Source organism: Mustela lutreola, chromosome 10, assembly GCF_030435805.1.
Source record: "Mustela lutreola isolate mMusLut2 chromosome 10, mMusLut2.pri, whole genome shotgun sequence".
Lineage (NCBI taxonomy): Eukaryota > Metazoa > Chordata > Mammalia > Carnivora > Mustelidae > Mustela > Mustela lutreola.
The window spans coordinates 30,593,637-30,621,351 of NC_081299.1; the positions used below are offsets into that span (position 1 = coordinate 30,593,637).

The following is a 27,715-nucleotide window of genomic DNA, read 5'->3' on the forward strand; positions in this document are numbered from 1 at the left end:
AGGACTCCTAAAGCGCGGGGCGGAGGCTTCCGCGAGGCCCCAGACCTGACCATCTATGGTCACAGAGCACACGGAACAAACAGGAAGTGGGGCGAGCCACCACCTTCCCAGCCCGGAGACAGAGCGAGCGGGGTGATGGCGGACACGCCCAGAAACCCAGGGCTCGGCCCACGCGCCCTCACCGATCCGGCCCCTCCGACTCTTCTGACGCCAGCCTCCGCAGGTACCCCCAGAACACGGTCCAGACCAACGCCCCCCCCGCCCCGCCACGTCACAAACGAGGCAACTGAGGCACGCACGCCCAAAGAGGCGGAGCTAAGCTCCGATCTCCTTGGAGAGTAGACGACTGCCGAGGACTCCCGCCCTCAGAGAAGCCTGCCTCTCAGTCCCTCCAAGACCCCTTCCCGACTTCCTAAGGCACCAGCCTCTGCCAACGAGACCGCACTGATAGGAGCACTAATTAGCCACTCACCTGTCCTCCTTCTCCGGAGGTGGAGCTTAGCCGGTAATTTCGGCCCTTCATTGGCCCGGACGATTCGGCTCCCGCCAGTTGGCGGAGAGGCGTGGCCTAGCCTCAAGCTCGCACCCCGCTCGCGCTTTGGGGGCGGGACTCCCTCCCATGTGCCCTCCGGGCTAGCGAGGATTCTCCCTTCCGGGCGTGGAGAATAGGGGGCGGAGCCACGAGCGGGGCGGCCAGACTTCCTCCCCCGTCTCTCCACCACCTCGGCGTTTCAGCTGCCGTCCATTTCCGGTGGGGGTGCCGCGCCCAGTGAGGGCCCGGAAGTGGGTCGCGCGAAGATTGCTGGGCGGTTCTTGCCGGAAGTGAAGAGCGGCTGTTCGCAGTCGGGAGGTGAGGCGGAACTCTGAGGTGAGGGTACGCGGCCGGGTAGGGACTGGGGTCCACTCCGCGGTCCACCGGCCCCTGGCGTTGTGAATGGCCCTTCCGGCCTATGGGCGCGTGATGAGCCCTACTGAAGGGGCCGGAACGGAGGCCCTCAGGCCGACCCGGGTTCCTGGGCGCGGTCTCTTGAGGTGGGGCCAGGGTGACCAACTGAGCCGGGCTCCTCTGGGGAGGTCCCTCCGCTAGATTTTGCCGTCCTGGCTGTCAGCCTCAGCGGGACCTTATTCCTAAGGTGCCCAGACGTAGGCATTCCTAAGGAACCAGGGATACCTTAGAGTCTTCTCTATCCCCCAACAACTCGTCCCCATTGCACGGATGGGTAAATTGATTCCGGGACGAAGAGGCTGGTCTACGATCTTATAGCGAGTGAGGGAAACAATTGGAATCAAGACCTCAGTTCCTTAGATCATCAGTTCCAGATCCTTCCTACGACTATTTCCCAGGAACCTCTCTCTGCCTCTAGAGTGGTCTTCCGGTTGGTGTTGTCTTGCGGGCAGCTGCAGGTTAAAGACCGCCCGCTGCGTGTCTTCGGTTTTGGTTGGTTGGTTGGTTTGTTTAATGCAAACTGTTCGGAAGGCCTGGGGAGGTTTTCAAAAAAGAGTGTGGCAAGTCTTTGTATTTTCATCCGGTAGCCTCTCATTCTTCCAGGTTTGTTGCTCCTACTCTGAAAGGCTTAGTTAACTTTATTGAAGGTGTTGCATACTTCTGGACCTGAAGTCAGATGGCTCAGGTTTGGTCTGGCCCCACTGCTAAGTATCTGTAGCCACAGATGCATTATTGAACTTCCTTGAGCTTTATTTTTCTCATCCCCCCCCCCCCCATCTTTTAAGTGGAGATCTCTGCTTACCCCACAGGATTAAATTCAGTGTAACAAATTCTGTTGATTCAGTCAGGCGCTACCATATCCAGGAAAAGCAGTTTTGAAACAAAACAAGCCAGACCTTGCCCACATGAAGCTAACAGTTTTTGCAGGGGCGTTAAAGAAGTTAATTATGAATGTGATGAGTGTTAGGAAAGAGCAGGGTACTATGGAAATGTATAACTTGGGGCTCAGGAATATCCCTTCTGCAGAGCAGAATTTAAGATGGATTTTGAAGGATAAATAGCAGTAAGCTTGATGAAGAAAGGATGAGAACCTTTTAAGGCAGAAGGTAGTATTAGAACTGTGTTAGTTGAAGCTCTTTGTAGGGATTCCTGTTCAAGTGAAAAACAAGGTAGCCCAGCACATTCATCATTCACCACTAATTCATTGAGCCCTTAATATGTTTGAGGCACATATTAAATGAGGCCCTTGGCCCTGGTGGCTAAGAATATAGTTGTTACAGGGTTGGGGGCAGACAGGTAAATCAGGGATGGCTTACCATGTCCTAATGCACTGTGAGAGCACAGGGCTATGCAAAAATAGAGGAGGAATACCTGAGCGGGTTTCTATGCTTTGAGGAGGAAATGGAGGATAAGTGTAGCGGGACTTATTTAGCCATGTGGTGAATCTGGAAAAGGGACTTACAGGCAGAGTGCAAGGACATGGAGATCTGGACATATGAAAAACCATGGCTAGTTCAGTGTGACTTTTCCAATAATGCATGGAGAAGTGAAGGAAGTGGCAAGTGCTGGGTCAAATATGAAGGACCTTGTAAATCATGCTGAGTAATGTGGATCTTACTTGGAAAGCTCTGAGGATGCTTTGTAGGGTCGGATCTGTGTTTTAGAAAGTTTAGTTTGTCTACTTGCAAGAGACATGATGTCGAAGTAGTCCAGTGTTGGGAAGCTTTTGTCATAGTCATGGCTTGGACTAAGACAGTGACAGTGGGAAGGAGAGGAGGGATCAGATCTGAGCAGTATTTAAAAGATGAAATCCATAGAATTGGAGGCCAATTGTTTATGGAAGTGAAGAAATAGGAGTAGTCTAGGATGAATGCCTGGCTTTCTGGCTTAGGGAACTGGGTGGTACCATTCACTAAGGTAGGTAATGTAAGAGGAGAGGGGTAAGTTGGGGAGTTGGCATGGAAAGAAAATGAATTTTGGACATAATTAATTTGAGGTGTTTGTAGCATATCCAGGCAAAGATGTCTGATAAAGTACCCCAACTAAAGGAAACGAAGAGCAAAGATGTGGAGTCAGGAAAGGGCTTACATTTAGCGAAGTACCTGGAGTATTGGAATTTGTCTGGAGTTTGTAGCAGAAGATAAGACCCGGGAGAAGGGTAGATAGATGGCTGCCAAGTTGGAAAGGGCTTTTGATGCCTTGTTTGAATGTGTTTGGGTTTTGTTCTGTGGTTGGCAGTTTGCTTATTTGAGTTGTCTTGGTCTAGCATAAAGACATTTCTGTAGGAATTTCCCACCTTTTTCTTCACTAGAAATACTTCATTAATCAGGTAAACATAATTTGTGTCTGAGAGGAGTTTAAATAAAATGGTAGCAATTGAAAGTACTTTGTCAAGTACAACCTGTCATGAAAACCAAAACTGGTGGTATTGTTAAGTTTCAGTGAGTATATTTTTGCTCTGAGCAGATTAGCTGTTTAATTTGTAAAATGCTTTGTTCCCAATTGGAGGGGTGATCTTTTTTCTCACCCCTTTTCTTGGTTATACATGCATATGTTTAGTTGCAATATTTTTTTAACCAGGGACTAAGTGTTTAAAAAGTGACTTCCTCCTTTCGGTTTTCTGTGAAGCATTTTGAGTCAAAGATGCATTTTACTTAAACGAGCAAATGCAAAGTGTCATTGGAGGTTGAACCTTCTGGTTGGAAATTTAATCCTGAGATTGGAAATCTGAGGATCCTCAAGCCTTATCTTACTCAGTCCTAATGATTATGCCTTTGAATTGTCATCATCAGTTTCTTTTTTTACTTTCTATTAACCTGGCTTTCATACTTAAATTTCACCTTTTTCTACCATAACTAGGCTAATCTTTTAGAAAGAGCCATTTTTGTCTTCTTATCTTAACCTGGCTTCAGATTCCTGAAGAATCGAATGTAAATACCGTTGTCCAGTTTACAGAATTCTCCACAGTTGTACTCTGACCTTAATTTTCATTAAATAATGTAGATTGACATTGTAATTTAGAAACCCTAAACTACTACATTAGCATTTTATTTATACCCCTTGAGCTTCGCTTTTGCTCCTTACTATTACTAGAGCAGGGTTTCTTAGAAACCTTGGCACAACTGACATTTAGGTTGGATGGTTCTTCATTGTTGGGTTGTCTTACCTGTACATTGTAGGATTTTAGCAGTATCCCTGGCCTCTACCCATCAGATGCCAGTAGCACTCGCTCAGTTGTGCTTACCAAAAATGTCTCCAGACATTGGCCACTGTCTCCTCAAGGACAGAATTGCCCCTGATTGAGAACCACCGCTTTAGAAAGTGTCACAACTATGATTGTGCAGCATCTTATCTCTCCCAGCTAAATTTTCTAGGGCAGGCTTTGTGGCCATGCTTAGCACAGTGTATGCACATGATAAACATGGCATATCCTGTAGTGAATGAATCATTTTTCATTGAGGCATCAAGAATTACTGTTTTTTCAAGTAATTTCTGGGTGGTGATACTTGAAGGACTTGCCTTTTTGGTTTTCCTCAGAGGATATGATCTTGATAGAGAAATGTCTCTTATTAGGCACTCAAAAGAAGAAAGTTTTGGGTTAGGTGACAGTGGAAGTCAGCAGATTTATATATCCCTCATATTGGATGTGTAAATTCCCATTACGTTCATGGTGCCTGCATTTAGACAGCTTGGTTTAGTGAACAAGGATTACCATTTATTTTAAATAGCTTATAGTTTATGATGTTGACACTCTGTTTATTTTGATTGATTAAATTGTTAGAGTTGAATCATCTTTAAATTAATGCAACTACAGCATTCATCATGAAATTGTTTCTTTTTTGATATACCGTTATGTAAACTTAATAAAAAGAATCAAAACTCTAAAAATATTCCTTAGCTATAATAAAGCTTTGTTTGCCTTGTATTACCAGACCTGTAGTGTTCAACTTTTCCATTTGACTGGAAAATAAAGCTGAAATGTTTCATGGAAGGAGTGAGCTTGCTTTTTTCTGTTTTGCTTTTGTTTTTGTTTTTGTTTCCCGCAGAGGTCATTTAAAATTCCTATACTTAAGTTATAATTATAGACTTTCAGTCACATATCTTTTCATATCTCTTGCTGTAGCTGAATCATGGCTAGGGACAAACAGCATCCTTGGGTCTATCTTTATGCAGCTATCCAACTGAAGTCAGCCAATGCACTTTTTCCTTATATTTGTAAAATATGCCTGCTCAGTGTTCTTATGTGGTTAATCTTCATAGCATTCCTTAAAAGTAAGAGAGAGAGGGGAACCCGTGGCCACATAAAATTGTTTATTTGCCCCGACCATTGAAACAGCTAGTTCCTTAGTCTGACTTCAGCTTATACATTCTAACTAGCTTTTACCCCTGGAATTTCAGATAGGGGACAGAACCGGAGACAAGTGCTGATGCTGGATTGGATTCTTTCCCTCCCTAGAAGTAGAAGATAGACCTTTCTCTTTTAATCTAAACCTCAGATGGCAGTCACTCAGACACTAAATGTCATTGGTTCCCTCAGTGAAACTAAATGCTTGGGGAAGAACAGTGGCTCCTGATTTGGGTTAGATTTGACGGGCATCTTTACTAGGGCAAAGTGCTATCTATTCTTTGGTTTCTGGGTTAAAACAACCAATTTATAAATGTCTCCTGTTAGCATGTCTAGGTTTTGCTTTGTGACATATTAGAGCCTGGTGATGAGAACTAGGCTCTAATTTTCTATTGTTAGGAGTAAAACTTACTAATGCCTTATAGCTTCGTGGTACCTTAGGAAAGATACAGGTGGAGCTGGGCTTTGTTCTATTATAAGGAAATTATCTATGTTAAAGGTTTGAAAAATAGGTTAATTGTCCAAAACCCTATCATATCTAATGTGACAAATACTGTAAATTTTGTGTTCTCTTCAGCTCTTCTTCCACAGTGCTTTTAGCTATTCCTAAGTAGAAGTCTAAGCTTTTTTATTTGTTTGTTTTTAAAGTACGGCCCATAGGGCACCTAGGTAGCTCAGTCAGTTGGGCATCTGACTCTTTCTTTCGGCTCAGGCCATGATCTCACGGTTGTGGGATTGAGCCCTACACTGGGCTCCGTGTTTGGCAGAGTCTGCTTGAGATTGTCTCCCTCTCCTTCTGCCCCTCAGCCCATGTGTACTTGCTCTCTCTCTCTCTCTCTCAAATAAGTAAATAAAATCTTTAAAAGAAAAACTAATAAAGTGAGCTCCACACCCAGCGTGGAGCCCAACACAGGGCTTGAACTCTTGACCCTGAATTCAAGACCTGAGCTGAAATCAAGAATCAGATGCTTAGCCAGCTGAGCCACCCATGCAACCCCATAGAAGTCTGTTAACTTTGCAGTGAACATCTTCTGCCTATCACTTTTCCCACATTCGTATTATTTTCTTAAGATGCCATCTCAGGAACAGAATTAAAAACTCAAGGTCAGATGAAGCATTTTGAAGCAGATCAGTTGGGCTGTCATAGGTGCGCTATCATAGACCTGTGTAGTTGCTTTTCAGTTTTACTTAAGGGTAGGACTTAGAGGAACAGCAACAGACAAAGTAGAAAACATTTTAAGCATACCAACTTCCAACTCAAGTGGACATTCATACCACTGGCTAAATTGCCTGGTGAGATGAGACAGGAACTTCAGGAGTAACCTGATTCCATTTATTTCTGAATAACTTCCTTGATAGGCAGAAGGAATTGGATTGTTTGAACTGTTAGAATGAGGAGACTGTGAAGTAGCTTTGGCAGGAGTCACTAGCCATTTCTGATTTTTCTTGGTTTCAGACCACAAAAGAAATTGCTAGAGAATCATGCTCTTAGTTTTCTTCTTGCTTGGCATGATATCTGTCCAAAAGCCTATCCATTCTCATGCCTTTGTGATATTTCTTTGCCAGTAACTTGCAAACAATCTCCAGCCTTGATCCTTCCCCAAGCTTTATTTCTAAATACTTAACCACTTAGAAGCTTCATCTCCTCTTCAGACTCTGCTTATCCAAAACTGACTTCATCTTCTTACGTGCCAGAAACCTGTTTCTGTGTATAGTTTTCTCTTAGGCCCCTGGATTTGCAGTTTGAGTCATCTTTGACTCCTTTCTTTGAATGCTACAGTACTCAATAGTCAGTACCACACAGTTGGTACTTGTTCTGTGTTTAATGCACACTTGTTTTGTATGACCTCCAGGGGCAGTACCAAGATCAGTGGGTGGAAGTTCCAGGGAAGCAGATTTTGCCTCCATATAAGGAAGAACTTTTAAATACTTCGAGCTGTCTGAATGGAATGGGCTGCCTCCAGAAGTCTTGGGGTCTCTACACTGAAGGTGTTTGAATAGCGGTTACCTAATTGCTGAGAATGTTGAAGGGATTGTTCTGGCATCAGATGTTGTTTTTACAAGATGATTTCTAGAATCTCTCCTAATCCTGAAAGCCAGTGATTGTTGCTCCTGCTAGATTCCCTTGGGACAGGAAAACTATTTTACCATTCTTTTATATTCCCACTTAATTCAGATTCTGGTTACTTAGATACCTTAAACTGATTATTTGTAGGTTAATTGATTGTTTTCTTTTGGTTTCTATATCTGGCTGGACACCAAATATTGTGGTTATTTTTCCTTTGAAATATAAAAAATATTTTTTCAGCCCTCTTAATTTACAGCTAGATGATCAGCAGTATTTCACACTAACTTAGACCCTAATAGTTTCCTAGTTTAATCTAACCTAGACCTTAATATCTCTCCCATTCCAAATCACATTCTGTTTATCAGACAGTGTCTATAAAAATTTTGCTTCTATCATTTTATTCCTTTACTCAGAATGCTTAAACAGCTTCACATTTATCACAACATCAGATTCAGATACTGACTGGCTTTCAGTGCCCTTCATAACCTAGTCTGGCTTGCTTATCCAGCCTTACTTTTCATGATGCTCTATGCAGGTTAACCTCCTTGCTTTATGTACATAGCCTTCGTATTCTCTCCTCCTTGCTTCTGATTGCTCTGGAGTGTCTTCACTTTTTCCATCAAGATGCCCCATTTTCCTCCTAACAGTCCTAATCAGTCCTCACTGATTTCTTCTCAACTCTCAGAGCATATAGTCATTTATACTGTATCACTCAGAACCATACAACATTCTGCAAAGAAAAAGCTTGTGTATAGGCAGGTACTATAACTTTTCCTAATCTAGGTGGAATTAGGAAAAGTTTCCTTCCTAATCTTTAACAGAATTTTTAAAAATGAAGCCCTCATTATTTATTCCATTGGCATTTTCATTTGTGTTGGCCTTCTCAATTAAAATGAAAGTTTCGGGAGGGCAGGGGCCATGTGTCTTCTGTGTCTTCAGTAGCTTCTAAGTACGATGCTAGGCACTTTGATTTTATGAGCATCTTCTGTGTGCCAGGTTGTTCTAGGTGCTGTGAATTAGTGGGGCTTGGTGGGGAGAGGAGAATGGATAAATTCCCGTTCTCTTGAAACCTGTTTTCTAGCACATGGCATGCAGTGATAACATTTTACATTCAAACTGCATTTTAAGGCTCCCAAAATAACTTATCTCCTCTGATCCATCATCTCTGTGTGCCAGGTGAGGACCCATTATTAAATGACTGTCCTGTGGTTATACAGTGAATACATGGCTGAGTTGGGCCCAAAGCTTGGTCTCCTGAATCCTAATTTTTCTCCTTAGACTTCTGTAATTAGGACTGCCTCTCTTTCCGAAGGTTTTATGATGAATGCTTAGATAGTTGGGAATCTGTACATTCATTTATGGAGGCTTACCCTTGGTTCTTGGCTATTGTCAATCAAATGACAACAAGATCAGGCAGAGCTATAGTTTTCTACTCTCACACTTCCAAATTCTTGTGCAAAAGCCTTATTTTAAACATTGGCCTTCCAAATATGTGTCATCTAGCCTATGAAAAAATATTGGCCTCCATGGAAGAAACTGAAAGCAGAAAATTAAAAGCTGCTAATAATGTAACTAAGACACCATGAAGAGGCCTTATGCTCAGCAAGTTGTAGGGGCTGGATGCTGTGATGAACCACATAGTCACTTACTTGCTTAAAAGCAATGTGGAGTGATGGGAAGAGCCTCAGACTAGGATTCAGAAAATTTGTGCTCGGAGCCTAGGTTTTCTACCCACTGGTTATTCCATATCTGGCAGGCTTTCTAACTTCTGTGAATTTCTTCATTCTAAAGGTGGAGATCAGTATCTTCCTAACAGACCCCATAAAATTATTTTAAGTATCAAAGAAACAACAAATTGATGTTGTAAAGCACTTAGGACTGTAAAGGAATATTTTTAAAATTAGTATTATATAATCTAATAAACAAGGTTATTTTCTTTATGATACTTGGTTTGAAGATCTCTTTATCATTGTGATTTATGCCCAAAAGATAGCATTTATTTGACAGGTAGAAATATTTGTAAGATCCTGCAGACAGCAAAGAGGAAAAAAAAGACAGAGGGGGGAATCTCCCCAGATTTGTCAGAGAGAAGACAGCCAGACTTGTTTTGAGGGGAGAGAGGATAAAGGACCCTTATTAGCCTACTGTATTTATAGTGCCTACTACATTTATAGTACTGGAATTGCAAAGACATGGTCCCTCCTATAGGGTGGCTAGTTCCCTATTAACTATTAAATAAATGATTTTAAACCATTATATTAAATGTGTGGTAGAGATAAATGCACAAAGTTATGGGAGCATAAACTGGAAATGCTTCTTGGGGAGGTGTGGTACCTTAGCTGAGTCTTAAAAGGCAGTAGGAGTTCTGGAGAGGGGGCAGATTGAGAAGGAAGAGCTTACCAAAAAACTTACTAGACAAGTTTCCTAGGAAAAGTAACACTTCAGCCGAGTCTTAAAAGGCAAGTAGGAGTTACGAGAGGAACAACAACCAAGAAGAGTAGATAGTATGAAAGCTCAGAAGCAAGAGAAAGCATGATTCTTTTTGGAAAATGCAGGCAGTCCTGGTGTGGCAGTAGTGTGTTCAGGAAGGGTGTGGTGAGAGGCAAAACTGGAGGAGAGTGGTAGGAGATAAAGCAGGATCAGATTATGGAAACCCGTATCTGGACTTTACTCTGAATGCCCTGGGAGAGTACTGAATGATACTGAGTAAAAGACTATTATAATTACAATTGCATTTGAGAAAGAGTATGGTGGTGGTATGGTGGTAGAATGGATAAACAAGGTGTATTACTGCTACTGCAGTAATGTAGGCAAAGTCATGAAGACCTGATTTTTGACAATCAGGATGAAGGCAAGGGGCATCTTCATGAGATAATCAAGATAGAGCCTATGAGAGCCTATGGATTTTGATGACTGGCTAGTTTTGCAGGAGTAAGGAACAATATAATTTAGTTAACATGTATGGAATCCTTACTGTTTTTCAGCACTGATCCAGGACTGCTACATGTACAGTTGACCCTTGAGCAACATGGAGGTTGGGGTCCTGACCCCCCAGTGCATTTCAAAGTCAGCATATAACTTTTGATTCCCCCCAGATTTACTAATAGCACACTGTTGACTGAAAACCTTAATGATAACATAGAGTTGATTAACACATATTTTGTATGTTTTATATATATATATATATATTATACTGTATTCTTACAATAAGCTAGAGAGAAAATGTTATTAAGAAAATCAAAGGCAGGGCACCTGGGTGGCTCATTTGGTTGAGCGGCTGTCTTCAGCTCAGGTCATGATCCCAGGGTCCTGGGATTGAGCCCCGCATCGGGCTCTCCGCTCAGTGGAGAGTCTCCTTCTCCCTCTCCCTGCCGCTCTGCCTATTTACTTGTGCTCTCTCTAACTCTCTGTCAAATAAATAAATAAAATCTTAAAAAAAAAAAAAGAGTCAAAGGCAGAGAAAATGCATTTATAGTACTGTATTATACAAAATTCATATGTATATGGATAAGTTCAAACCTGTGGTATTCAAGAGTTAAGTGTATTTCCCCTTTATTGTTAACTTTAGCCCTTTGGATTTTGTACTGTTGTCTCCACTATACTAATAAGGAAGCTGAGGCTGAGAAAATTTGATAACACTCATAGTCACCGTGCCTGTGAGTACTGTTATTCAAACCCCCAAACTATCTGACTTCTCTAAAGACCATGCTCTTAACCACTATACTTTTGATGCTTCATAGTTCCTGGGTTACTAAGTTGGACAATCAGGTGGTTGATAATAGTGCTGGATTACTGAGCCACTGGGGAGGAGAGGTGTGGGAGGACTATGAGTTCTTTTTTGGATACTTCAGTTTGAGATGCGTTCTGAACATTCAGGTAAGAATGTATAGAAGGAAGTTGGATCTAAAATTATAAATTCCAGAAGAGCGGCTTGAGCTGGATATACTTCTCTGGGAGTCATTGGTTTATAGATAGTTGTTGTGGTGCCACTCCGGAGACAGGCAGAATGGTGCTGCCATAATGCTAGTTGAAGGCTTGGGAGTGGACATGATCACCTGAAGAATGTGAATATGTGTGTGGGGATGGAGAGTGAGATAAGATGTTTCTTTTGTTTCTTTCAATTTTGGATATTCTTTCCTCTAGTATCTCAGATTTCACTCTGCCTCTACCAAAATCAGAAAAACTAAGTACTGTTCTCCTGTTTGGTTAATGATAGAATCAGATTACCTATAAATGATAGCTGTATTATCCTTTTACATTCTGTTTAAGTTAGACAGCAAAATTGTAGCTTGTTTAGCAATGAAAGCTTACAAGTCCAAGTGAAATACAGAAAAAAAGGATCTAAAAATCTCATGAAGCTGTATTACTAAGCTTTTAAGATGAGTAAGTGTCCACCAACCCTGGCAGCCATTAGATACACTTCATTGTTTTTCCATGTTAACACTAGCCTCAACCTGTAGTATCCATTGTATATGAAAGAATGTGTTTTATAACAGAATGGGTGGTATCCTTTTTTTTTTTTTTTTTTTTTTTAAGATTTTATTTTTAACAGGGTACCTGGGTGGTTTGGTTAAACATCTGATTCTTGATTTTGGCTGAGGTTATAAGCTCAGTGTCATGAGATCAATCCCTACATCAGGCTCTGTACTAGGTATGAAACCTGCTTGGGATTCTCTCTCTCCCTCTGCCTCCTGCCCCCCCCCCCAACCTTGGGAGAACACGCTCTCTCTCTCTTAAAAAAAGGGGGAGGGAAAAAAGATTTTATTTATTTATTTATTTATTTAAAGATTTTATTTACTTATTTGACAGACAGAGATCACAAGTAGGCAGAGAGGCAGGCAGAGAGAGAGGAAGGGAAGCAGAGAGCTCGACTTGGAGTTCGATCCCAGGACCCTGAGAACATGACCTGAGCTGAAGGCAGAGGCTTTTACCCACTGATACACCCAGGTGCCCCAAAGATTTTATTTTTAAGTAATCTCTGTACCCAACGTGGGGCTCGATTTCACTGCCCTGAGATCAAGAATTGTACGCTCCACTGACTAAGCCAGCCAGGTGCTCCTGGAATGGGTAGTATCTATTAATGGAGGATAGCTTAGGAGTTTGCCTTTTCCCTGGGATTTACAGACTGTGGTGGATTATATGTGACTCTGTCCTTGGACAGTATCCAGAATGGTCAGTAATTTGGGTACTTAGGTGATGGTGGCATAACATAAAGGAGAATGTATTGGTTACTTCTAGTCTGTTCCATTTGTGAGAAGAACAGAGACTTGGAGACTTCTGCTATTCTCCAGGCCAGGGAATGAAAGGTTTATTTGGTTCGCATTTTTACTTTTTTCTCTGATTGTCTTTTATTTTATTTTTTATTTTTTTATTATTTTTTTAAAGATTTTATTTATTTATTTGACAGATTACAAGTAGGCAGAGAGGCAGGCAGAGAGAGAGAGGAGGAAGCAGGCTCCCCGATCAGCAGAGAGCCTGATGTGGGGCTCGATCCCAGGACCCTGGGATCGTGACCTGAGCCAAAGACAGAGGCTTTAACCCACTGAGCCACCCAGGCACCTCTCTGATTGACTTTTAAATGACATTCTTGGGGTAATTTGGCTGACTCTGTTAGAAGACCATGTGACTCTTGATCCTCAAAGTTGTGAGTTTGAGCCCCACATTGGGTGTAGAGATTATTTAAATAAGTCAAAACAAAACTTCCTGTGGTAGGTTGCTAGGCCCAGAGAGACCAGAGCCTTGTACACAGAAAAGAATGGACGGGGATTATATTTTCTTTCTTGGGGGTACCTGGGTGGCTCAGTCTATTAAGTGTCTGCCTTCAGTTTAGGTCGTGATCTCAGGGTCCTGGGATCAAGCCCCATGTCGGGCTCCCTGCTCACCGGAGAGTCTGCTTCTCCCTCTCCCTCTGCCTCCCTCCCTCCCCCTGCTGTGTTTGTTCTGTCTCTGTCTCTCTCTCTCACTCAAATAAATAAAATCTTCAAGAAAAATATACTGTCTTCCTTACTTTGTCTTGTAAATCTGCTTATCTCCTCCTCAGTGTGTTAGGTTGAGATCTTCTGACATGTCATTTTTAAGGGCATTGTAATGGGTGTGGTCATTTTAGGCAATTTCAAGGGTGTTGAGCTCATTCAGCTTGGTAACTGAACTAATTAATGAAGTAGAATCTCCCAAGTCAAGGCTTTGACTGAAATTGCACTGACTTATTTTTATGATATCACTTATGGTTTCAAACATTTCATGTGCTCGTGTATTGAAAAAATTTAATGATTATTTGTGTGTATAGCATGGGCAACTTTTTTTTTTTTTAAGATTTTATTTATTTATTTGACAGACAGAGATCACAAGTAGGCAGAGAGGCAGGCAGAGAGAGAGAGAGAGGAGGAAGCAGGCTCCCTGCCGAGCAGAGAGCTCAACTCTTGGCTAGACCCCAGGACCCCGGGATCATGACCTGAGCCGAAGGCAGAGGTTTCAACCGACTGAGCCACCCAGGCGCCCCTAGCATGGGCAACTTTAAGAACACTCATCCCTCTGGAGTTTTGAGATGCTATGCTTTAGGTTCATTAACTCCATGAATACTTACTGAACACCTACTTGCCAAGCAGTGGCCTAGATGGTAGAGTATAATAGGGAACAAGTCAGAGAAGATCCTTTCTCTGGTAGAGCTTACTTTCTTTAGGATTTAGACATTGAATGAGACTAGTTCAGATAAATTAGTACTTGTGAAAGATCTGAAAAAAGTTCTCTGGATGTGTCTCTCTTCCTACTCCAAGTCTAGATCCTGCCATCCTCATTTGTGAAGCCTGCCTCAGTGGCAGCATATCCATGCTGTCCTTACCTGATTTTTTTCTGCTAATATGCTCTTCTCCTTCCTGAAATTCTGTTACTGTATCTGCAACATTCTTATATCACCTTGGTATTTTTTTTTCTATTTGTTTGTAGTTGTTAGTGTACTTGTCAAGTACCCACTATTAGTCTGTAAGTTATTGAAGGCAAAATAAATATCCTATTTATTGTGGTTTGGGGCATTCTGTAAGTAGGCAGCAGGATGTTGTAGGAAAAAGCATTGAATTTAGAGCCAGAAGACTTAAATTTGAGTGCTGGCTTTCTTATTAACTAGCTGTGTGACTGTAAGCAAGTCATTTAACTTCACTGTAATTAAGTTCACTCTCTCTACAGAATGTAGTAATTAACCCGAGATTCCTGAGTAATTGTTGGGAGGCACAAACTGAGATAATATATGTGACTGTACTTCGTAAATTCTAAATTCTGGCACAAATATTCTGTGGTGTCACAGTAAATATTCAATAAGTATTTGAATGAATAAATGTTTGCTTTTAGTGAACACCTTTTTCTGAGTCGCTGTCTTGCTTAATGAAGTCTTTATGATTTTGTAAATATATTAGTCTGTTTCTCATCTTGTTTCGTTACTAACTGATTATGTTCAGATTTAGCATCCTCCTCACCCCATAAGTATTTTGTCTCTTCTCCTTAGGTGCTGTGTACTGTTAAAATAACAAGTGACATATGATCTCTTTCAGCAGGTGGTACACAATGGCTGACATGCAAAATCTGGTAGAAAGACTGGAGAGGGCAGTGGGCCGCCTGGAGGCTGTATCCCATGGCTCTGATGTGCACTGTGGGTATGGAGACAGTGCTCCCAAAGGTAAGCAGTATCCAGCCAGCAGAATACTTTGAATGAAGACTCAGTGTTTTGGCCTAAAATTTTTCTGTCACAGGATATGCTCTCCTTTGAAGTTAACATCCCAAAATGCTTAATCTGCTAAGCTCATCGCCTGTGAACAGATAAGGGAGGAAGTGACTTGTGTAGGGAGGCCTGTGGTTATTTTAACAGAAGAACTTCCTGATTGTGTGATACTTCCTGTTCTTTCTTTAGTAAAACCACTCTAGAAGTTGGGTGACAAGTGATAGGAAAATTTCCTCTGTCCAAATGATTGGCAAATTAGCCGTTTTGCATATGCACCAAATGAATCATAGAATGTTAGCTCTAAAGGGGAGCTCAGGTTTTTTTTTTGTTTTTGTTTTTGTTTTTTGTTTTTTTTTTTAAGTTTTCATTTTATAGATAAAGAAAATTGGGCTCAGAGAGGAAAAGGAACTTAGGGTCACACAGTCAGTGGTGGTACTGGACTCATGTTCCAATATTCTGTTTACTCTATTACCTTGCCTCTCCACTTTCATGTGGAATGGCTTTTTAATAAATCATCTTTTTGGTGCAGGACTGATTCTCTGTGGTGTGTCTGTCTTTAGCAGGAGCAGCTCCATATGTGCAAGCATTCGACTCACTGCTTACTGGTCCTGTGGCAGAGTACCTGAAGATCAGTAAAGAGATTGGGGGAGATGTGCAGAAACATGTAAGGATGTTTTGCCCCTTTTTCCTTCCTTTAAGGACTGGTGGCTGTTTTTAGATCCTTCTTGGTTTAAGAGCCCCTTGAGAGGCTCCTGGCTCCTCCTCTTTTACCTTCACTGAGGAGCTCACTCCAGGCACTGGAACGGTTTCTCAAATATTTCCAGGCCTTCAGCTTTTATCACATTTTCTGCATGGGCTTCTTTTATACTGAAGACCTGCTTGGTGCATAAAATATGGCTTGTTGGGGGGCACCTGGGTGGCTCAGTCACTTAAGCATCTGACTCTTGATTTCGGCTCAGGTCATGGTCTCGGGTCATGGGATCTAGCCCTGCATTAGGCCCCATGCTCAGTGAGGAATCTGCTTGAGATTCTTTCTCCCCTTCTCCCCTCCCCCTACATGCGTACAATAAATAAATAAATAAATAAATAAGATCTGTTAAAAAAATATATATGGCTTGGTTTATCTTACAGTGAGAATATTCTCCCATTCTGATCCCAGCATGTTGTTGTTTTTTTTTTTTTTTTTTTTTGAAAGATTTAATTTATTTATTTAGAGCAAGACACAGTGAGAACACAAGCAGGGAGAGTGGGAGAGGGAGAATCAGGCTTCCCACTGAGCAGGGAGCTCGACGTGGGGCTCTATCCCAGGACCCTGGAATCATGACCAGAACCAAAAGCAGATGTTTAATGACTGAGCCACCCAGGCAGCACCCCCAGCATGTTATATAACCAAGCCTAGGGTGGCTTATTCAAAGAAATCATAGTCATGACTTAGCATTTATAAAGCTATGCATGATAGTTATTAGTTATGCTAATGTGGTTATTTTCACACTTAGCTCACAGCAAGAATGTGAAGTAGGCAGTGACAGGTGCCTCTCCACCCACCTTCCTTCATGTCACCACCCCCACACTCAGATATATATTCTGAATCTCTTTTTGGGACCCCAAATCTTTCTCCTAGTCCTCTGTAATCTCTGTAAGCAATAACCATGTTTAGGATCTTCCTGACCCTTTAGCAAGACTGGTTGCTTGATCTTTGGAAGATCTATTTTGAGCCTTTCATGTACCATCTGTTGGCAGTCGTGTTAGCGCTTCTGAGTGGGACTGGGACTTAGATACAGGAGTGGGAGCTTACATTTTTACTTTATACAGTATGTAACATTTGCAAAGACTTAAAAACATGTATCACTTGTATGTTCTAAAAACACAAATCTAGAAGAAATAGGTTACCTTATTTGAATTTTTGTGTTTAGACAGTGGTTATAGCCTCATATTTCTTAAACTCTCTTGACTATGACTGTCAGTAAGAAATACGTATTTAATCTGAATGGGTTATGACCTAGCCTTTGAGAAATAGCTTTAACTATTTAAGAAGTAAATACCTTGAGAATTCAGGCATAAATTTGGCCTTTGCTTTTACTTCAGCCTCAAGTTTTTGAGAAAAGAGCTTTTTTGGTGATGAGAGGCAGGAGGGATTTTTCAGTGCACTTCACACCGCACTGCATGTACATTTGCTAACTGATTTCATCTAAGGCTAACCCTGATTATCTTCACTTCCTGGCTATGTATCCCTGATGAGTTCCAACAGGAACAGCGGTATATGTAATTTTGCTGTCACTCCCTGGAATCTGGAGTACCTGAGGAAAGCAACAGGATGTGCCTAGGTTGCTACCAGAGTACGTGGAAGTGGAGGCTCCAGGTTATTCTTGTCAGGACCCTCTCCAGTTATAATGTGTCATTGATAAGTGATTCTTCTTTCTGGCAGGCGGAGATGGTCCACACAGGTCTGAAGTTGGAGCGAGCTCTCTTGGTTACAGCCTCTCAGTGTCAGCAGCCAGCAGGCGTAAGTTCACTGCTAGTTGGTTTCCTTGTGGTTTGATGCTCAGGACAATTGAGAGGTTTCTGCTGTATCACAACATGCTAAAATAGACCTTCCAGGCCCATGTACGTTCACACCAAGTCCCAGAATAGTCAGACTTCAAGTGCATGAGAATGTGTCATTGAGTAGTTACCGGACTCTACTGGTTTGGGGTTATTTTTTTTTATTTGTTCTTTTTTCTGTCATTTTATTTAGGACCATAGTTACTCCTGGACCTTGCTGCTTCTCTCAGTAGTCTTTTTTAACGTCTTGACTGAGGACAAATTCATTATATTGTCCTCAGAGCCGTTTGGGTCATAGAGGTTCTCTTGCTTCGCTGTGGCTGGGCTTTAACAATGCTACTGTGGAGATCCTAAAACTCCTGAAGTATTACTTCTCCCCTCCTCCTCCTGTGGTTGGGATTTCCCTTTAAGTTTACTCCTACGTCAAAATTTTATGTTGCTAAGGTATGAAGATCAGTTGGAGAAAATGTGGATTTGAGTTTTGTTCTATTTGTTCTTTCTGCATTTGACTTTCCTAGGCAGAGGATCAATAAAAGAAATCTTCCTGTTAATGCTGTATTAAAACTCCTGGACCCTCAGCATGCCTAAATAGTGTAAAAATAATACAAGATAATGTTAAATATATTAGACTCTAATTCTTAATCTCTCTTGAATGGTTAAAGCATTGGTCTTAAACCTTTTCTTGAAACCTACACTTTCAACAACAAATCAGGCAACTGAGACACTGTTAATATTTCCTGTGCTTTAGACTGAAGGTTGATAAACTGCAGTCTCCAGGCCAAATCTGGCCTGCCATCTCTCTTGTAAATGAAAGATTTTTGGAACACAGCCATGCCTGTTCTTTCAAGTATTGTCTATTGCTGCTTTACACACTATAATGGCAGAGTTGAGAAATTGCAGCAGAGACCGTATGTCCTGCAGAGACTGAATATTTACTGCGTGGCTCTTTAGAGAAAGTTTGCTGACTCCTGCTTTAGACTGTTTCTTGTGCTAAGATCTGAGAATTGAGATGTTTAGGAAACTGAGCTGGAAGGATAAAACTGAAAGGATAAAACATGGAAACACAAGATTCATCCATTTTGCTAATAATCTGCCTGTTCAAATGGCAAGCCCCCTAATTGCATTTGATTCAGCAGATCTCTGCTCAGCAGCTGCTGTATGGCTAGCAATGTATTGAGGGCTGTAAAGACTATAAAAGAGGGCTGAGACAAAGCCCTTGTCTTTGAAAAATTAATGAGAACTTTCAAAAAACATACTCACATGAGTCCATTAATAGTTTTTGCTGATGTGTGATGAGGTGCCAGAATTGGTTATGCTGACAGGAGCTGCTGTAAGTGGCCAGTGTGGCTGGGGCAGGAGGGCTGTTCCTCATGAAGCATAGGGAACCATTTGGCTATCTGGAACAAGAAGAGACTATCATGAATAAAGGCTCAGAAATGAGCTAGTGTCTCTTCTTAGTGGGACAGAAAAGAGACAAGTCGCTGAAAGGGTAGAATTTTGCGGAGTAGCTGGAGTATGGGTCCTGATCCTGAAGAACCACCAGATCTAGCCGGAGGAGAGTGAGATGATGAGCAGTATTTTAGCCATATGAACCTATGCAGGATGAACACAGAGTTTATTTGGGTGTTCATTATAGCCCATGAAGAATTCTTGCGTGCAGAGTCAGAATTGACCAATACATAAAGCTTTTACAGAGAGACTAACCTGAATCTTTTCCCATGTCTTTTCCTAGAATAAGCTTTCTGATTTGTTGGCACCCATCTCAGAGCAGATCCAGGAAGTGATAACCTTCCGGGAGAAGAACCGAGGCGGCAAGTTGTTCAATCACTTATCAGCTGTCAGCGAAAGTATCCAGGCCCTGGGTTGGGTGGCTATGGTGAGCAGTGCAGCTTCCATGGGAGGGAAGGGATGCAATGAAAGGGTAAGAGAGATAGCTGGGAGAGGCCCTGAGTCACTGACAGCTTCTCTTTCTCTAGGCTCCTAAGCCTGGTCCCTATGTGAAAGAAATGAATGATGCTGCCATGTTTTATACAAACCGAGTCCTCAAGGAGTACAAAGATGTGTAAGTCCAGCCTTTTTCTCAAGGGGTCAAGGACAAGCCAGCTGGTTGCTTTCCGGAGTAGCACTTGGGGTTAAGGCTGTTGTGTTGGTTCTGTACCCCAGGGCTACTTTCTGGAAATTTCAATAGTTACTAGCTCACAGAAGCTGCATTTGCAAGCAGGAAGTGTTTCTGCTGTCACTTCTGCTTTTTCTCTCGTTCGTAGAGACCCGTTTAGTCTCTACCCTAGTTAAGTCTAATCCTTAACTCTTTCAGGTTTAGGAAGTTTTGCTAGGGCTAAAATGGACGAATGACCTTTTTTTTTTTTTTTTTTTTTTAAAGATTTTATTTATTTATTTGACAGAGAGAGATCACAAGTAGGCAGAGAGGCAGGAGAGAGAGAGGAGGAAGCAGGCTCCCCGCTGAGCAGAGAGCCCGATGTGGGACTTGATCCCAGGACCCCGAGATCATGACCTGAGCCGAAGGCAGCGGCTTAACCCACTGAGCCACCCAGGCGCCCCTGCCCTTTATTTTTTTAAAAGATTTTATTTATTTGTCAGAGAGGGAGTAGAAGCCAGGGTAGCGGCAGGCAGACAGAGAAGCAGGCTCCCCGTGGAGCAGGGAGTGTGATGTGCAGCTGGAGCCCAGAACCCTGGGATCCTGACCTGAGCCAAAGGCAGATACTTAACTGACTGAGCCACCCAGGCATCCCAATGAATGCCCTTTAATTTGCCTGTTTAGACAAGGTGGATTTTGTTCCTTTGTTGAGAATTTCTAACTGGCCCTATGCCAAAAGGTTCAGTAAGATTTACTAGGAAATTTACTAGGTAAAGTGAGAGGAAGGCTGTTTTGGCAAAGCACAGGTATCAGGTAAGGGGTAGGGAGTCATTGTATGTCTAACCGCATATATTCATCAGTCCTAATTGAATTCTCCATTGCTGGTTTTGAGTTGACGTGACAGCACGCAGCTGCATAATTACCCAGACCCTTCCTTCCATCAATCATTTATTGAATAATTACTCTGAAGGAGTAGCCTTCATGTGTGTGAAATATGTCTCAGAACACCAGGCTCTTCCTTGATCCTTCCAGCAACCTAGAGTTAAGCACTGTAGTGTTTTGATTCACCCCACCATTAAACTCCGCGCACTTTACAGTTGAGCAAATTCGGTCTTATGCTAAATAGCCATAAAGTCGGGGTGCCTGGGTGGCTCGGTTGTTAAGCATCTGCCTTCGGCTCAGGTCATGATCCCAGGGTCCGAATGGAGTCCTGCATCGGGCTCCCTGCTCCTCAGGAAGCCTGATTTTCCCTCTCCCACTCCCCCTGTTTGTGTTCCCTCTCTTGTATCTCTGTCAAATAAATAAATAAAATCTTAAAAAAAAAAAAAGTCATAGAGTCTTCCAGCTAATATAGAAGAGGGGAGACTTGGACTATAGTGCAGTGCTCTTTCTATAATCTTACGATGATTATTTCCTCCAGGAAGATTTTAGATTTTTGGTGGGAGGGACGTAAAGCACTGTGCTATAGAGCATTTGAGTTTCTTAAAGTCCTGGAGTTCCACAGTGATGCCTGAATAACCTTCTTTCCACTACAGCTTCATGCGTAGAATGTCTGCTTTTATTAGTTTTATGTATTATGTTCTGCTTAAGGTCTGCTTAGAAAAAACGGTTTTGCTATACTTAAAAAAGTTGGAGGAATACTGCTATAAGAGATAGGAAGAGATATGATCTGCAGTCCCTATCCTAATGGACTTTAGTCTTACTAGGATAATAAAATAGGTTAAAATAGTAAAGCTCAGTTATTTTTTTTTTTTTTTTAAGATTTTGTTTATTTGATAGAGGGAGAAGCAGACTCCTCGATGAGTAAAGAGCCCGATATGGGGCCCAATCCCAGGACCCTGAGATCATGTCCTGAGCCAAAGGCAGACGCTTCACTGAGCCATCCAGGTGCCCCGTAAAGTTCAGTTATATCAGAAAAGCTGCCATAGAGCAGAGCCACGCTACAGCCAAGATACGAGCTCACAGATGGGAGGGGTTCTGGAATCATTGTTAAAATGTACCCTGGCCATCTGTGATGAGTTCTTCTTTAATTCTCCAGTGATAAGAAGCATGTGGATTGGGTCAAAGCTTACTTGAGTATATGGACAGAGCTACAGGCTTACATTAAGGAGTTCCATACCACTGGACTGGCCTGGAGCAAAACGGTTAGTGAGTCTTCCCTCCCTCCTTCTACCCCTTCGGGACAGGGTCCACAATTTTCTGTGATTTTGTTGCTACCAAGTTCCAAGAAGAAATGCTAGTCTTTCAGTGGAGAGTAGAAAGAAAAAGGAGGGGAAAAAAGAAAAGAGTACAGAAAACAAGGATCAGAGAAGTATTTAGTTCTATTCATTTTCATTACACATGGGTCAGAGGGCCAGAAGAATGAGTTACATTATCCTAGCCCTCCAGAAGCTTAGAAATTGAAATATAAAAATCCTAAGTACAAATTACCAAGCTAAATGCTATACTAACAATACAGAGTACAGAGTAGAAGGGAGAGTGAGTCTTACTGGAAGAGATTATACTTTGAACAGGTGTACTCTGATCCGAGACTTTTTTCAAGTATAGAACAGTGAGAAGTGGGAGAAACGGGGATACTAGCAAATAGCAAAGCTTTAACAGAGTACATGTAGCATACAGAGTAAATGTAGAGATTGGTCATCTCTGTCTTCAATAAGGAGAGAGATTTTTAGGAGAAAAGGCTGGAAAGGAGCATTGATTATGACTTTTAGACTTAGTAATAGGTGATAAGTGCATATCATAGGTATTTGAGCAAGAGAGTGATAATGATCAGACTTGTCCTTAAGAGAGTCTGAGTGTATAGGTTAGGGATAAGGGCTCATGCTCAGACTGTGGAAGTGTTCCCATGGGGCTTGGGGGTGGTGCAGAAAAACTTGAAGGAGCTATAACCAAGGTAATAGAAAGATTTGATGGAATTGAGGGGGATGCAGGGCTCCAGAAAATTGAACAGTCAAGCTCAGATGGCAGCATCTTTTACTGAAATAGAATCAAGGAGGTGATTGTATAGGTAGGGGAGCAGACGGGAGATGATGACATCAGTCTTGGCCTCATTGAGGCTGAGGTACTGGTGCCAAGTCAATTTGCACAGCTGGCTTAGAACTGGAATTAGAGGCCAAAGGAACAATGGGAAAGTTGAAAAATGGAGCTGGATTGGGTCCCTGGAAAAGGTTAAGAAGGAATAAAGCGAAGTTGGGTGTGGCTAGGGAGCATGAATCAAAGCATTGAAGGCTCCAGTGGGTACCCCATGTCCTTGATTACATGTAGACCCTATTTGGGAAGGGTACAGAGGGGAAGAAAGGATGGGTGTGTTAACCTGCCTATATTGTTCTAGGGGCCTGTGGCAAAAGAACTGAGTGGATTGCCATCTGGACCCTCTGCCGGATCGGGTCCCCCTCCTCCTCCACCAGGCCCACCTCCTCCACCAGTCCCCCTCAGTTCAGGCGCAGATGAGTCTGCTTCCCGCTCAGCACTGTTTGCGCAGATTAATCAGGGGGAGAGCATCACACGTGGTAAGTGGATATTTTGGCAAGAAAAGTTCTTTGGGCCAGATCTTACCAGCTAGAGATCTGACAGTTGATAAACCAGAATCCTGGTTTGTGTATGGGAGATTCCATGTGGGGTGTCACTGTCCTTCAGATTGCCCAAAGGGACCTCAAACCTGGCTTAAGTGGAAACCGAAATGAGTGGTGATTACAGTTGAGGGAACCCTCTGCCCCATAGGAAAGTTATTTACTATTGAGTGGCACATATAGAGTACCCTGTTGTACCAAGGCATGGTGCTGGCAGTTTACCCTAGAGCCTTTTCTGTGTTACCACATGGTCTCTTTGGGAAGTCACTGGGTGCATGTGTGTGTGTGTGTGTGTGTGTGTGTGTGTGTGTCCGGGTGGGGGTCAGTTAACTAATTCAGAGGATGATTGTTAGTCATGGAAATTTTGCAGAAGATTTACCAATGTTGGTATAGAGAAACTAGACACCCTTATACACAGCAGGTAGAAGATTAAATTATACAGCCCTCTTCTAGGAATCTACCTATAAAAATATCTAAAATAAAAAACAAGTATTATATAGTATTATTTGTAGTAGCTAAAGATGGTATAACAACCTAAATATCCAGCAGTAAGAGAAATAGTTAACTATGGTGTGTCCTTTTAATATATTATGCAGCCATTAAGTGTTTTACTGCAGCCAGCTGTGCAGTGTTGACAAGACATCTAGTATAGCCACAAGGAGTGGTGGGGGGACTGAAAGGGCCAGTCAGTATTGGTTATTTACATTGGGCCATATTCAAAAGCAAGGAATGTATCAGCCTACAAGAGGTGATTATGGAATTTTTTCCTTAAAAAGAAACAAAGAAGACATTTTTATACACTATAGGTTAATGTGAGAAAATTTTTACGTGTTAACTGGTTAAACCAGACTTGTTAACAGTGTGTATGGTTATAACCAAATATAAAACTTCTATCAGTAGGAAAACTCGTGGAATGACATTTCAAATGCAGAGACTGAGTAGGAGGCGTGGTAGGTCAGCTGTGGGTGAGGTTTCTTTCTTTTTCCCAAATTTTCTTTACTATGATATATTACTTTTCTTTTGTGCTTTAAAAACTCTACATATATTATGAATATATATTTGGTGAGTGTCTTTCAAGATCATCTTCTGTGCATTCACATACCCAATCCTTTTGTATCCACACATACCATGTTTGTTTGTTTGTTTAATGGAACTGTATAATTGAACCTTGGGGTAGAAGGGAATTTCTAAAAGCACTTCCCCAAACCTGCCTGTGAGAGAACATCTTCAAGGGCTTGGCTTTTGGCTTTAAAGTTTTTATTAACACTGAGAGCAGAAGTTGGTTATTGCCTTAGCCCAAAACCGTGGTATGAAGGACAGGCCCAAGGTAGCTGTTGTTCCTACAGCCCTGAAACATGTGTCTGATGACATGAAGACTCACAGGAACCCTGCCCTGAAGGCTCAGAGCGGTCCGGTACGAAGTGGCCCCAAACCGTTCTCTGCACCTAAACCAGGAGTCAGCCCATCCTCCAAACCAACCACAAAGAAGGAGCCAGCTGTACTGGAACTGGAGGGCAAGAAGTGGAGAGTGGTGAGTTAAAAATGCAAGAAGGAGCCAGAAGTGGGGACGGGGATTTAAACGGAGCACGGCCAAACAGTGTAGGGTTCTGGCTTAAATTACAAGAACAGAACTTTGGGGCAGCTTGTTTTGGGGGGTAGGGTGTATTAGTGATGGGATTCCTGAAAGGGGTATTTCTTAAACAGGAAAATCAGGAGAACATTCCCAACCTGGTGATTGAAGACACGGAGCTGAAACAGGTGGCTTACATATACAAGTGTGTCAACACGACATTGCAAATCAAGGGCAAAATAAACTCCATTACAGTAGGTGAGTTTTTGTCATTGTTCTAGGCAGGCTCTGTCCTAATGCTGAGAGGGCTGGAATCCTGCCTGCCCTATTCCTAAAGATTGTTAAGTTTATTACGGTAGCTTCCTTTAAAGTTACACTGTTGATGGGGTGCCTGGGTGGCTCACTTAAGTGTCCAGCTCTTGATCCCAGCTCGGGTTTGTTAGTTCAAGCCTCGTGAAAATGTTACACTGTTGATCTGCTCCCTTCTAGATAACTGTAAGAAACTCGGTCTGGTGTTCGATGATGTGGTGGGCATTGTGGAGATAATCAATAGCAGGGATGTCAAAGTTCAGGTAACTTGATATCTTGGCTCCTTCCTTTGGTCCCTGAGGAATTAATTGAAAGACATGGCTGATCCACAGATGTTGCTGTGCTGGGAATTTGATTCTACGGAGTCTGTAAGCTGAGCTGCTTTGGTGGCAGGAAAGGAGTTGGCTCTTAGAGTGAGCCCTTTCCAGCCCCCAGCCCAGCCCACCTCCAGTATCCAGTATCTGCTGTATACCTGTGAGCTTGCGTGTAGTTGCTGAATCACCTAAAATAGTGAAAGCTTTTTCCTGAAATGTACTATTGCTCTCCTCAGCTACTGGGACTAAGGTGCTTGGTTTCCTCTGTAGGTAATGGGTAAAGTGCCAACCATTTCCATCAACAAAACAGACGGCTGCCACGTCTACCTGAGCAAGAATTCTCTGGATTGTGAGATAGTCAGTGCCAAATCTTCTGAGATGAATGTCCTCATTCCTACAGAAGGCGGTGACTTTGTAAGTTAAGTTCCCTGATCTCTTTGGTGGTATGCTCTAAAAACAGGAGGGACTGAAGATTTCTTGCATCGGAGAAAGTTAGTTCATGGCCATTCTGCACTGAGTGGGTCTAGCCTAGCAATATGCACCTCAGACACCCCACCCATGAGTGTGAGGTAGTCTCATGAAGTAGAGCTCCAAAGGAGGTGGCTTTTCCTTCCTTAGGTTGAACAGACGCTTAGGGTAGTAACAAGGAATGGGACTGAGTCACAGCCCCCAGAGGACTGGCACCATGCAGTATATATGAGAGCGTGTATATGTTCTCATCTGTGCCTCCCAGGTTTGTTTGTCTGAGATTGCTGATCCAGGATCAGTGGGGAATGCACTCACACCTCTGCCTCTCTGGCCTTGGGGCCAGTGTTCTCACTTCTCCACCGCAGCGCCCCTTTGTTATGTCAGCGGCAGGGGAGCGGGGTCGTAGGAGATGTGTTGCCACTCACACAGCCAGGCTGCAGCAGGTGGTTCGGTCTCACTCTCAGGACATCCTTCTTCCTCCAAGAGTTTAGTAGAAGCAAGCGTTGGGAGAAGAATGTAAGATTTAACCTCAATTTATTGTGTAGCTTGGACTTAAACATGGTTTCTTGATTTGCAGAATGAATTCCCAGTCCCTGAGCAGTTCAAGACCCTATGGAATGGGCAGAAGTTGGTCACCACAGTGACAGAAATTGCTGGATAAGCGAAGTGCCACCGGGTTCTTTGCCCTCTCCCTCACACCATGGGATAAATCTGTATCAAGACGGTTCTTTTCTAGGTTTCCTCTACCTTTCTGCTCTTAAACTGCTTCTCTGCTTTGAGAAGCACAGCTACCTGCCTTCACTGAAATATACCTCAGGCTGAGATTTGGGGCGGGAGAACAGGTCAGTTCATCTTCTGCAGGAAGGTGCGGCTTTTCCCTATCGGCTCAACCACACCGCCAGTCCCTCCTTAAGGAACCGCACACCAGCACTGGTGTGTCTAAGCTTTCAGCCTTTGCAGGCTATTTGACCAACAGTCTTTGGGAAGACTAAAGCAGTCCCCGGGGATTAACATATCAGAATGTTCACACAAGTTCACCTTTTTCTATCAATGAGCGTGAAGGTAGCAGAGGCCGGTGTGATTCTAACAGGTTCTTCTTACCAAACTAATTTTTCACTATTGACAAGTGAGGCAGGAGTTGTACCTGACCAAAGGCTGAAGCTGGCCAGCTAGCATTCCAAGCAGAATTGTTTCCCATAAGCATTCCTTTCATTCTGCATTCCATCCTGGCTCTGCCTGAACCTGGGAGAGTAGGTTCTCCCGTGTCAGCCGCTGTGGCAGTGCCCCACACCCAGGCCAGTTAAGGGAGTCTCGGCCCCTTCCTTTCACTGGGATCCCTGCCCAGCACCTTCCTACAGAGACGACTTAAACAAGAAAAAAACAAAAAAAAACGAAAAACACACCATTCCAAGGGATCTGAAATTCCTTCCTCCTTCCATGCTGGGTGCCTGTCCTCCACCTTCACTGCCTCCTTTGCCCTGTCATGCTCAACTGCTTTTGGCTTCTGTCCAGGCACCTGAACAAAGGACTAAAATCTCCACTGCAGCCTGTTTTTAGGTCTTATGTAAGAATCTTGCACAGCACTGCTAATGTAAATTACAGTTTTTCTCTCTAGGACACTTACCAAAATAATGCAACTTTTTTGGTGGGAAGAGAGATTGTCCTGTGACTTCTACCCATTTCCTGAGGCCTGTGGAAATAAACCTTTATGTACTTAAAGTTATACAGAAAATAGAATAAAATTAATACCAAACTTGCTTAGTATCTACCTATGATGTTTAC

At 42.6% G+C, this 27,715-nt stretch overlaps 1 protein-coding gene across 8 annotated transcripts; it reads left to right on the forward strand.

The window, feature by feature from the left end:
• Nucleotides 1-593: 593 nt before the first annotated feature.
• Nucleotides 594-27,690, forward strand: CAP1 (cyclase associated actin cytoskeleton regulatory protein 1). 8 transcript variants are annotated; one of them, XM_059135070.1, is made up of 13 exons: nt 594-850; nt 14,901-15,025; nt 15,631-15,731; nt 17,493-17,570; nt 19,341-19,484; nt 19,585-19,670; nt 21,742-21,847; nt 23,035-23,212; nt 24,619-24,803; nt 24,977-25,100; nt 25,332-25,414; nt 25,736-25,879; nt 26,511-27,690. In XM_059135070.1, exons 2-13 carry the CDS (start codon nt 14,914-14,916, stop codon nt 26,592-26,594), a joined length of 1,425 nt encoding a protein of 474 aa, XP_058991053.1. In that variant the 5' UTR covers nt 594-850; nt 14,901-14,913; the 3' UTR covers nt 26,595-27,690. The 8 variants fall into 8 exon arrangements, with proteins under 8 accessions (XP_058991053.1, XP_058991054.1, XP_058991051.1 ...); XM_059135071.1 differs by having other exon boundaries at nt 14,904-15,025; XM_059135068.1 differs by having other exon boundaries at nt 595-868; nt 14,904-15,025.
• The last annotated feature ends 25 nt before the right edge of the window (nt 27,691-27,715 follow it).

What these genes read in the sequence shown, in the direction of transcription:
- CAP1 (XM_059135065.1), top strand. Translation starts at nt 14,914, where the DNA reads ATGGCTGACATGCAAAATCTGGTAGAAAGACTGGAGAGGGCAGTGGGC. An exon ending in GACTGGCCTGGAGCAAAACG is followed by an intron (nt 21,848 to 23,034) that starts GTTAGTGAGTCT and finishes ATATTGTTCTAG; the next exon opens with GGGCCTGTGGCAAAAGAACT. An exon ending in GGGGGAGAGCATCACACGTG is followed by an intron (nt 23,213 to 24,618) that starts GTAAGTGGATAT and finishes TTGTTCCTACAG; the next exon opens with CCCTGAAACATGTGTCTGAT.